Genomic DNA, 12890 nt, shown 5'->3' with positions numbered 1-12890 from the left:
GGAGGAATACGTTAAGGAGGTGAATTAATTACGACGTTGTTTGAGTTAGATCGTGCATGTTAAATCTGTCGTGCGCTTACCTCCTGCCGACAAGTTCTGTTAGCATGTTCAAATGAGCACTTTCTGTTCAAGTGACAATCTTTCTAATTGGCTGTGTCGGGTGGAGGTGGGTGCACGACACATTTACATGAACACGACGGAACCCAAAACAACGTTATCATGACAAGCAGGTGAAATGTCTTACTTATTCGCTTTCATAGTCTTCACAATGGTGCCTGGCGACCACGTTGCACTGCGTGTACTATATAAGTTTGCATCCAACTGTGGAATCGGGCTCCACATTCCGCTGTATTACGTGGGAACAAGCCAGGGTGGTACCATGGGTATTAGTCCAGCGGTGGTGCAGGGGTTAGTGCTCTGCGCTATGAACCCGGTGACCCGAGTTTGATTCCCGCTCATGGCCACCAACACCAGTGACGATTATTTTAACTGGTCCTGGGGCCTCTCCGAGGTCGACTCAGCCTTAAATGAGTACCTGGTGCGTTTCATAAACCTCGGGAGACAAAGGCGCCCGGGTGTGGTGCTGGCCGACGCACCCCCTCGTGCGCCGTGCCGGTCTTCATAGATGCTCGCTAACGGCACTTGCCCCCAACAGTCTGTTAAGGCTATAGGGGAGTGGGGGATCTTTGTTACTCCAGCTTGCTCGGAATGCACGAGCTTACGTCACCATGCAGGGTGGTGTCCGCTTGGACCGCGAGCCTGTCGAGCTTGTTTAAACGTCTCCCCCGTGGCTCAGCAGCAGCAGCAGCAAGGTGGCAGCAAGATTGGGCTTGGAAAATTAATCTTGGTGACCCCCAATCCTATATTCTGAAACAATCGCTCCGGCAGTTTCACCGACCACCCCCACCCAGCCTGGCCAGTATGTGGCGTGTGTTAATAGACCGAATGAACAAATCGTGTCAGAGTTTGCCGAAGTGTGCATGCACAGGACGGCTAAATCGATTAATATTTCCATTCAGACAAAATCAGCACCATCCTCGGTCCGACCGACTCGGGAACAGGTGGGCTGCGATTCTGCGGTATCTCATGCAAACACGCAGGGTTCAATTTCATGCCCTGACGCAAAGTATTTATTTTGACGATTTACAGAAATACCTGAAACGGTCACATTAATTAACCGATTGCTGTCCTTCCCCCGCACCTCCGATTGGCACGGTTGGCTACGTACGATGCGAACGAAGTCCAACATACATACATACATAATAATAATTGATATTTATAAAGCGCCCTTAAACAATCGTTCGCAGGGCGCCGACTTGGAAGTCCGAAATATTCTTCCTGTGATTTGGCACGGGTACTTAGTACTTAGTCCGTGTCATGTCTCCGACACAATCTGGTAAAAACCCAATGCCTCAGTAGGTCGTGGTCTGGTGCCATCAACGACATCGCATATCCGCCCGTCATGGCCGAGCAACCGGCCACACCCGGCACGGCATGTGCGGCTGTGGAATGGCCGCGTTCTCCGAGCGCTCACTCATCCGACCCCCTTCACACGTGCGGTCGTGCGATCTTGATCTCGATCCTCAGCACAGCAGCAACTCGTTAACCCTTTTCCGTTCCGAGACGTCTGCAAGTTGCAGGGTGGGTGCTCCATTCACCGTTTAAATCTCGGAACGCGCAAGGGGCTCGGCGTTAATTTTATTTAGAGAGGCGTACTAACGATGTTGCTTTTAAAGACTTGTGCTGACCACAGAACCGTAACGATACGACCGCCACATTCTATGATAGCTGGCTCCAAAACTGTGCCACACGTCCTCCTGCATGGCCTTGTGGGAGCCTCGGTACCAATAGTTACTTATTTCATTTTCATTTCCGGTTACGTTCTGATGACGTACACGTACGCCAACGTACAGATATGTACGTGTATACTTCACTTGAACGGAATTGAAAGAAGAACCGATGACGTACGTGTAGGTCTTCGAAACAGGAAAGTGTTAAACATTTATCCACGTTTATAAATTAAGCAGTCTGCGCTATATATTGCCGTCCGGTAATCTCTTTGTGCCTCATGGTTTAACGTTAATTTTTTACCCGTGTTCACGAATTTGACCTGTCAAAGTAATGCCTATACATCGGCCTCCGGGGAGTCGGATACGTGATGTACTGGGTGCCATGGTGGCGAGATGTTAACTACCTCGGCTAGTATACAGGAGGTCGTGGGTTTGATCCCGACCGTAATGCCTGCTGCATATTTGGAGTTTGAATGTCTCTCTCTCAGTGGTTGCATGGATATTTCTCCGGGCCCTCCGGGTTTCCCCCTCCACATTTAGAATCAACATCACGCATTTAAAGAATTTGGCTGCTATCAACTTCATCGTGATAAGCCACTTCGTTGAGCTATCATTTGTGGCCAGCCCACTTCTGAAAAAGAGCTATACAGCTCAGTGGGCCTTACCTGGTAAAATAAAAAAAATAGTTTATTTCGTTCTGCACTGTTTCCAAATCATGAGCAGGCTTAGGCCTAAGGCCTCACTCGTAACATGCCCCTGCTCGTGAAGACCCTCACGAATAATTTACCCAACTCCGCCTGCATGAGCCAACCGTGGCGCATGTGCATCTGGAGTTTGAATCCCATTTGGGGGACAAATCAGCTCATAGTCCCAGTGGGGTGGCTAAAATGAATACCACTTCATGACAAGGCAACAGCTGTTGACCAAAAGCAAAAATCCCAGCCTCTGCCGAAGCAATTGATAATTTACACCGCCCTAACTGAATCTGTTTAAGATAAAACTTTGCAAATTAATCTTTAGACTTTCTATTTTGTGGAATGTGTACACATTAGGGTGCTGATGCTAACAAAACTTCACGTTAGTTATCTTCAAGGTCACGTCTCCAAAAAAACATTGATTAGTTGTATATCGCGTCGTTCATGCAAACTGCATCTCGCAATTGCTGAGGAACCACAGACGAGCTGGAAGGCTGCCAGGCGGCCAGCCGGCACCAACATCTGCTCTGGAGTTCTCTATTCATTCAGGTGTTTCGAACCAATTAGTAACTGTCTATCATACATGTGGGAGAAAAGCCGGAGTACCTGGAAGAAACCCATGCATGCAAAGGAGCAACACTCTATCCCCGTAAAGAAGAGACAGATGACATCAGCCCACACTTTGCTGGACTACATTCTGATGGCAGACCAGGGTGTGGCCATGGTAAGGGAACATGGCTATAGTGTAATTCGTGCGGTGATCCACCACAGTGCTGATTTTCAGGCCCGCATGCACAGCTACCACCCACTACCTGGCCGTTCGTATCCCTGTTCAATGGAAGCCCCTGCGAGGTTAACAACGACCCCTCACTATTTAGGGGGTGCTCAACGAAGGTGAAAAATGGTGTCGCAGTCTCGTCGACCCCCCAGCTCCCGTCGTCGCCCCGTGTTGTCGCACATTCACCACGTTTACCGCGACCCTCCAGAAAGTCCAAGGAACGGTAGGACACGGTGCCTCTCCACATCCACCAGGGGGATCTCAATTACATCCCTTACCACAACCACCAACACCACAGCCGCTTAAAGTCGCACGAGTTCATTGGGACCCACGCTCCCAACCTTTAACAAAGCCACTTCAAACCGAGTAATGATGAAACTTGGAAAGCCGAATGAAGGTCACAAGAAGAATTCGCAATCTCCTCCTCTGATTCACATACATAACCATAGACTCACGTAGAGACACGAAGATTCACAAACGGAATCAGACACACATAGAGATCCTTATATTCACATACAGAACCTTAGACTCACATAGACACCCTTAGATTCACATAGACAACCATAAACACACAGAGACCCTTCAGACCCACACAGAAGTCAACAGGAAGGAGGCATCACAGCAATAGACTCCACCACTCCACCAATCCCGCCACAATCGTCTCGCTCGACCACCCCGATGTAACATTGTAGCCGTTGCTCGACAGCAACATCACCAGCCATGGTGCGAAGACGCAGAAGGAATGCAAAAGAAAAGGAGACCCAGAAGTAGCCTGCAAACGTCAAAGATTATAACGACATTCTCATGCGTTCACTTTTACACCAAAAAGAAAACTAATTTAGGAAAAAAGCGAAACTTCACTTTCATATGTGCACAGTGAAGCGCCACCCCGACACACTGCCGTCTGGATCAAAAGCGAATTTTCATTTGAAATGTGACAATTCTGTTTTACAATGGGACGCGTTTGTTTGGCGTTCGTATCCAGTTTGTGCCGACACTGCCAAGCGCGCAGCGAGAGTGCTACGGACGAACGCGACGTGGACCATTGACATCTCGACTCCATCACTTGTCCACACCTCGACTCCATCACTTATCCACACCTCGACTCCATCACTTATCCACACCTCAACTCCATCACTTATCCACACCTCGACTCCATCACTTATCCACACCTCGACTCCATCACTTATCCACACCTCGACTCCATCACTTATCCACACCTCGACTCCATCACTTCACCACACCTCGACTCCATCACTCCTCCACACCTCGACTCCATCACTCCTCCAACCTCGACTCCATCACTTCACCACACCTCGACTCCATCACTTCACCACACCTCGACTCCATCACTCCTCCACACCTCGACTCCATCACTTCACCACACCTCCACTCCATCACTTCACCACACCTCGACTCCATCACTTCACCACACCTCGACTCCATCACTTCACCACACCTCGACTCCATCACTTCACCACACCTCGACTCCATCACTTCACCACACCTCGACCCCATCACTTCACCACACCTCGACCCCATCACTTCACCACACCTCGACTCCATCACTTCACCACAACTCGACTCCATCACTTCACCACAACTCGACTCCATCACTTCACCACACCTCGACCCCATCACTCCTCCACACCTCGACTCCATCACTTCACCACACCTCGACTCCATCACTTCACCACACCTCGACTCCATCACTTCACCACAACTCGACTCCATCACTTCACCACACCTCGACTCCATCACCTCACCACACCTCGACCCCATCACTTCACCACACCTCGACCCCATCACTTCACCACACCTCGACTCCATCACTTCACCACACCTCGACCCCATCACTTCACCACACCTCGACTCCATCACCTCACCATCACCTCGACTCCATCACTTCACCACACGCGGACTCCCACTTCTCGTCTATCCTCGCGCCCTTATGGCAGCAGCAATACGTTCAGAAGTGAGATGCCAATGTCCGAAGTCTGCCGCTAGCCACGACGAGAGAGCATCAGGAGAGAGAGAGATTTCGTGTCGTTTTGCTGATCTTCCTCCTCTGTTGAAGGAGTGTAGACCACAGTGGGCTGACGGTACGGTCCCAGAGTTTGTGTTGCATGGCCACAATCACAATACCGTGGCTTTGTATTTATAGTCTCTCTGTGGGTCTCTATGTATTTCGACGAGCATCTATGGGTTTACTAAATGGCCAATAGTTTGGGTTGCATGGCCACGATCGCACTCCCGTGGCAAATTTTAAATGTTACAGTCATCGGCCCTGTTGATGTTCTGATGGGATTGAAAGTGCCACTGCCCTTAACCACCGGCACTGCCCGATGCATTCAATGCCATAGCATAACGCAGTATTCATATCCTTTAATTCTATCGGTAAAGTCACGTATAATAAACAATTAGCGCAGTAATGTACAACAATGGCTTATCTGCACTGCCCACTGCAGGCCAGAATTAATCCGGCAGCAAGCAGGACGACAACCTATGTTTTTTTACGCGCATCCAAGCACTCTCCAGGCTCAACGCTGCTTAGCTCCCGAGGTCTGGCATATTCCGGGTGATTTGGTCATCGGCGGTGGAGGCGGTGGTAAATTCCTGGTCGTGACTACTGCAGATATAAACGCGTCTATACAAAGACGTGAGTCTCATCACATCACCTTCGTCAGTGGATCGCATTAACACAATCACCACCTACCACCACCATCACCACCATCACCTTCATCAACAACCGGCACTAGCATCATCATCATCATCATCAGTGACCCGCACTAGCACCACCACTATCATCACTACCACCACCATCAAGGGAGCCATCATCACGATCGCCTTCATCAATAATCTTTAGCACAGCGAGCAGTGAGCGCCCTGCCCCACAGGGTCCGATCTCACCTCTTCTCCATCACAGGGTCCGATCTCACCTCTTCTACACCACAGGATCCGACCTCACCTCTTCTACAACACAGGGTCCGATCCCACCTCTTCTACAACACAGGGTCCGACCTCACCTCTTCCACAACACAGGGTCCGACCTCACCTCTTCTACAACACAAGGTCCGACCTCACATCTTCTACAACACAGGGTCCGACCTCACCTCTTCTACACCACAGGGTCCGATCTCACCTCTTCCACAACACAGGGTCCGATCTCACCTCTTCTACACCACAGGGTCCGATCTCACCTCTTCTACAACACACGGTCCGATCTCACCTCTTCTACAACACAGGGTCCGATCTCACCTCTTCCACACCACAGGGTCCGATCTCACCTCTTCTGCTGGAGGAGGTGGAGGCGGTCGCTGGAGGCCGCGCAGAAGGCGCCGCGTGTGCAGCGCCGCTGCCGCCACCACCACCACATGACTGAGCAGCAGCAGTACAACAACAGCAGCAACAACAACAGCAGCGGCACAACAACAACAGCAGCGGCACAACAACAACGGAACAACAACGGAACAACAACGTCACAACAACAACAGCAGTAGCAGCAACAGCGGCTGCTGCGTGGCCGTGCTGCTCTTGTTGGTACTGTTGTTGGTGCTGGTAGTAGTGGTGGTGGTGGTGCTGGTAAATGGTAGTGGGAAATTGTGGTGGTGCCGGTCCTTCTCGCTCCTTGAGACCAATTAGGAGGAGCCCTGTATTCTCCACCCACCCACCCCCGAGCTGCCGTCCCTCAGTGTAGTCGTGATAATGATGATTGGTGGTTGTTGTGCCAGGCGGGAGTCGCTCGCGCTGCCTGTGGGTGCGCCCAGGTTGACGAATTGAGCAGATTTCAGATGTCGCCCTGACTCCGCGTTCAGCCTCGCAGCCACAGAGCGAGCGGCACGTGCCACAATTAACAATTCCCACGCCAATTCCAAAGCGGTTCCCTTCTACCCACACTCTGCACTCCCGCCCACCGCTGCGGAGGGGACGGACGCACACTGCTCTGGTGTGTCTTTGTGTGTGCGTCTGTGTGTCTGTATATGTGTCTGTATGTGTATGTGTGAGTTCGATTCCCGCTCACGGCCAACACCAGTGACAATTATCTTAAGCGGTCCTCGGCCTCCCCTAGGTCGACTCAGCCTCAAATGAGTACCTGGTGCGGTGTGCAAACATCGTCACGAAGCAGACAAAGGCGGCTCGACGTGGTGTTGGCCACCCACCCCCTCGTGTGCCATAGTGCCGGTAGCCTTCATAAGTGCTGCTCGCTAACAGCACTTGCCCCGACAGTCTGTTCAGGCTATAGGGGGGTCTTTGTCTCTTTGTCTCGTCAAATCGGATTGCATTGTTGATTCGTCTGTGTTTAAGTCCCTGGCAGCGTTTAGGTAAATGACGACAGGAGGCGGCCACATCCAACCCCCATCCCTCCCCCACTCCGCCACGCACCGAGCGGAGGGCTGTCACGATCATCGGCACCTCGTCTGTGAGTGTATGCTGGACTTTATTCGCACCGTACATTATCCGACCGTGAGTGGGTGAACGGGTGGGTGAGTGGGTGAACGAGTGTGTGAGTGGGTGGGTGAGTCGGTCAGGTCAGTGAGTGTATGTTGAACTTCTTTCGCGCCGTACGTAGCCTACCGTGAGGGAGCGGGCCAGTGAGTGGGTGGTTGTGTGTACAGAATGTTGAACTTATTTTGCGCCGTACCTCATCGATTATCAAAGGCTCACGCGATGCGCGCGTGGAACGCGGCGAGTTAAAATACCGACGTTTCTCGACGCATGCAAATTTTTATCACTCGTCAACCGTGATCGATCCACTGCTGGATGACGGCCTCCTAAGCCGGTCACCATCTCCCGGGACCCCCCCCCCCCTGCCACCACCTGGGATGGTCATTTACAGCGGATGCTGCGCAGGCAGTGGGCAAACGATACTGGACATCTGTGGGGGTAAAGAGCTTTATAGCTTATCGGATTCCATCAATGTGTCCAAAAAAATATTCTGATACAAACAGTTTCAGTTTATTTTCAAGTACCCTGTGAGGTAAGACGCTCTTAAGTCGGGTTTCATCACTTAAAAATAAAACACCGTTTCCGTGACAGACAGAACACAATACAATGGCCACCCCCACAGCTCCACAGCTTCGTTTGTCAAGATTTCTCCGATCTTACATTAACATGCAAATTTCATCTCTAGCCTCGCCCACTGACCCTTGGGCTACACCCATCTCAAACCTTTATAACACCCTGCCTTAGCAGCGCTCCTGTCATATATTTTTCCTGCCTCAGCAGCTCTCCCGCTATATTTTCACCTGATGACGATTGCTTGTGTTGCGATCGAAACGTCGTGATATTGTTATTATTTTATAAATGTTATAATTTTTCTATCTACATGGCTTTACCAAAAGACCCAAAGAATAGACATAACACATTGGAGAATAATAAATGAAGAATACGAATGAATACATTGAAAAAGAAAGGTAAGAACTTATATAACCTCAAATGTAACATTTCTGGGGATGGTACAACAACAAAGCGGGCAGGATGCGGTGTGGTGAGATAAAAGAGGATGAATGGATCGTCGGAGCGGATCGTCGCAGCGGAGTGACGGAGATGACTCGCCCAGGCGTTTGGTGATGAGCACTTTTGCTTGGCTTTCGATTAACCGCGGTTGAGGCCCCGCGGTTAAACTCCCAACCCGGGGCATCGGGTGGAGCTTCGCACGCCCAATTACTCACGCGCGACAGGCCCCGGGGGGTGAGAGTGCGGTGGTCATGTTTCACTCGAGGGGAAAATACCAAAATGAGAGAACCTCGCCCGGACAAAGGATACTAGGGCACACCTGTGGAGCCAGGCATGGGGGTGGTGTTCGCCGACAAGCGCCTGGTGGCTGGGTGACCCTCCCACATAACCCGGTCAGGCCCAGCCCGAAATGGCTAAGTGGCGCCATCCGTGGGTCCACCATCCACAGGATGAAGGGTGAGGGGCGGGTGTGCGATGCCAGTGTGTGGCAGGGAGAGGAATGGTCTCGGATGGACTAGACCTTGGCAATGGACACTTGCTATTAAGACGTGGAATGTCACATCACTGGCGGGGAAGGAGCCAGAGCTGGTGGAAGAGGTGTAAAGGTACCGACGAGATATAGTCGGTCACACCTCCACACAGAGCATTGGTACTGGAACCAAACTTCTCGATCGGGGGTGGTCTCTCTCCTATTGCTGGAGTAACCCCTGGTGAGAGGCCTCGGGCGGGTGTGGGGATACTCACAACCCCCCGGCTGGATTCTGTTTGGCTGGAGTTTGTCCCAGTGGATGAGAGGGTCGCCTCAATGAGACTTCAGGTCTCAGAAAGGAACACTCTGTCTGTGATAATTGGTTCTTTACCCTTCTATCTGGCAACAAAAAAAAGGTGTCAGTTTTGTTGCCAGATAGAAGGGTAAAGAACCAATTATCATATTTTTACTGGCAAATGAGGTTCCCATACTCTGTCTGTGCTTATGCACCAAACAGCAGTTTAGAGTATTCGGCCTTATTAGAGATGGTGGGTGCAGTGCTCAATAGAGTGCCGCCTACTGACTCCATAGTAAAGGGGACTTCAATGCTCACGTGGGAAACGATGGAGATATCTGGAGAGGCGTGATTGGGGGGAATGCCCCCCCTGATCTGAACCCAAATGGTGAGATGTTATTGGAATTCTGCGCTAGTCACGGAATGCCAATGACAAACACCATGTTTTAACACAAGGATGCTCATAATTGTACTTGGTACCAGAGCACCTTGGGCCGAAGGTTAATGATTGACTTTATAGTTGTCTAGTGACTTTGATTGTCACTGTGTGGTGCTGGGCTTACGAAGCCACGGCAGATAATGTGCTATCATTATATATAGCCCGCTTACTGGGTGTAGTACCAGCCCTAGCGGGGCTTGGGTGAGCGCTGGTCAGCGCGGAGGCACCACATACAGTGTGCGGTGCAGGCTCCCGGTGAGGGAGCGAGAGGGAGTGTCAGCCAGCCAGGGTTTCGTTGGAGCATGATATACTGGCTGACCTGCCGACACGTGACCGGATGATATTGAAGGGGGGCCACCGGTGGACGGGGGCCGCTGGGTGGTCACGTGGTATAAAAGAGCTCTCGGGAGCCTTCGGGAAAGAGCTCGAGAGATCTAGAAGATGGGCGGGGTGAGGGGCGGAGCCAGCCCCAGCCCAGGCCGATATAACGGGGCCCCGTGAGGGGCTCAGGGCTCGTCGTGTTATTTGGTGATGAAGATCCACATCGGATAAAAGAAGCCTCTAGCCATGCGGTCCGGGACCCAGCTTGTGGTCCGGGCCGGGATAGCGAACCATGTCTAGTTCTGCCGTAGCGTGGATAGATGAACACCCAAGTGTAGGTTACGTTATGTTATGTTGAGTTACTGAAATAAATAGTGTTGTTCCCAAGACAACGTCTGCGACTCAGTTGGACTTACTACAGTTGTATCATCGGGCCTAAGGCCATATGTTCTGGACACTCGGTTGAAGAGAGGGGCAGAGCTGTCAACTGATCACCACCTGGTGGTAAGTTGGATCCGACGCACCGACCAGATAGACGTAGAAGGCTCAAACAAATAATGTGAGTCTTCTGGGAACGTCTGGCGGAAGACCCAGTGCAGAAATATTTCAACTTCCACCTCTGGGAAAACTCCTGCACTCCACGAGAAGTCGTGGACATTGAGCCTGAGAGGACGATGTTCAGGACCTCGATTGTGGATGCAGCTTCGAAAAGCTGTGACTTGAAGGCAGTTGGTGCCTGTAATGGTGGCAACCCTAGGACCCACTGGTGGACACCAGTGATGAGGGAAGCTGTCAAGTTGAAGAAGCAGGCTTTCTGAGCTATGCTCGGAAAAAGGTCTACTGACTCTATTGAGAGGTACCAGCTTGCCAAGAGGGCGGTAGTTGCAGCAGTCAGTAAATCGAAAGCCCAGGTGTGGGATGAGTTTGTAGAGGCCATGGAGAGGGACTACCGGGCAGCCTCAAAGATGTTCTGGCAAACCATCAGACGCCTTAGGAGGGGTCAATGGGAAGTGGCCCAGGCTGTTTTGAGTAAGGGTGGCGTAACATTGAACTCAACTAGGGAGATAGTCGAGAGGTTGAAGGAACACTTTGAGGAGCTCCTCAACCCGGTGGACGTGCCCTCGGATCCGTCACGGTTGCTGAAGTCGCTGTGGGCCTTTGCAGTGGCAAAGCTGCTGGTGTGGAAGAGATTCGCCCAGAGTTGTTGAAAGCGCTGGGCAGTGTAGAAGTGTCGTGGTTAACACGCCTATTCAATGTTGCATGGAAGGCGGGTGCAGTACCTCTGGACTGGCAAACTGGGGTAGTGGTTCCCATTTTTCAAAAAGGAGAGGGTGTGCTCCAACTACAGAGGGATCACACTCCTCAGCGTCCCAGGTAAAGCCGATGTCAGAGTGCTGGAGAGGAGGCTCCGCCCAGTGGTCGAGCCTCAGATTCAGGAGGAACAATGAGGATTCCGTCATTTGTCATGGAAAAATGCACCAGCTCTTATACCTCTCACCAATATTTGAGGGGTCATGGGAGTATCTTTCTCCAGTATATATCTCCTTTGTAGACTTGGAGAAGGCAAATTACCGTGTTCCCTGCAATGTCGTGTGGGAGGTGCTGCGGAAGTATGATGTACCGGTGCTGCTTTTGTGCCCTATCCGGTCACTCTAATCCCGGAGTGAGAGCTGTGTCCCTATTCTTGGTGTCGTTCACTGTGGGTGTTAGACTACGCCAAGGGTGTGCCTTGCCTCCACTCCTGTTTGTGATTTTCATGGACAGAATATGAAGGCGCAGCTGAGGTATGGAGAGTATCCAGTATGGGGACATGGAGGTGGCATCGCTGCTTTTTGCAGATGACGTTGTCCTCTTTGCCTCGTCAGTCTGTGATCTCCAGCGTGCACTTGAACGGTTTGATGCTGAGTGTGAAGCGGCTGGGATAAGGATCAGCACCTCCAAATCTGAGGTCATGGTTCACTCCTGGCAGACGGTGGATTGTGCTCTCCAGGTGAGGAGGGAACAGCTGCCCTTAGTGGAGGAGTTTAAGTACCTCGGGGTCTCTTTTGTGAGTGATGGTAAGTGGGAGTGGGAGATCAGACGGCGGATCGATGCAGCCTCTGCAGTGATGCGGGCGCTGTACCACTCCATGGCAGTGAAGCGGGAGCCGAGTTCTCAAACAAAGCTCTCAGTTTACAGGTCGATCTACGTTCCCATCCTCACCTATGGTTATGAGCTTAGGGTAATGACCGAAAAGATGAGAGCACGGGTACAAGGGTCAAAAATGAGGTTTCTCTGTAGGGTTGCTGGTCTCACCCTCCATGATCGGGTAAGGAACTCGGTAATCTGGGAGAGCCTCTGAGTCGAGCCGCTGCTCCTCCGGATCGAGAGGAGCCAGTTGAGGTGGTTCGGGCATCTGATAAGGATGCCCCCCGGTAGACTCCCCCTGGAACTCTACCGGGCAGCACGTCCCACTGGGCAAAGACCCCGGGGCCGGCCCCGGACACGCTTGCGGGACTATGTCGCTCGGCTGGCCTGCGAATGCTTAGGAATTCCCCAGGAAGAGCGAGAGTCTGTCACCAGGGAAAGGGAGGTCTGGACCGCCCGACTCAACATGCTGCTGCCGCGTCCCTCGCCAGGACAAGCGGATTGAGAAACGGACGAACG

At 51.7% G+C, this 12890-nt stretch overlaps 1 protein-coding gene across 2 annotated transcripts in view; it reads right to left on the bottom strand.

Moving 5' to 3' along the window:
• Window positions 1-7038, bottom strand: part of LOC144728305 (transient receptor potential cation channel subfamily V member 5-like) — a 31675-nt gene extending 24637 nt beyond the window's left edge. Inside the window, exon 1 of one of the 2 annotated variants that reach the window (XM_078607640.1) lies at window positions 6551-7038. In XM_078607640.1, the coding sequence (XP_078463766.1) occupies window positions 6551-6639 (89 nt within the window). In that variant the 5' untranslated portion in view covers window positions 6640-7038. The remainder of the gene's footprint in view (window positions 1-6550) is intronic. The other variant, XM_078607639.1, reaches the window with a different exon arrangement.
• Window positions 7039-12890: the final 5852 nt, after the last annotated feature.

This window comes from Lampetra planeri, chromosome 28, assembly GCF_965212315.1.
Source record: "Lampetra planeri chromosome 28, kcLamPlan1.2.h2, whole genome shotgun sequence".
Classification (NCBI taxonomy): domain Eukaryota; kingdom Metazoa; phylum Chordata; class Hyperoartia; order Petromyzontiformes; family Petromyzontidae; genus Lampetra; species Lampetra planeri.
The sequence above is the reverse complement of the archived record's forward strand: the minus strand, read 5'-3'. Positions and strand labels throughout refer to the sequence as shown.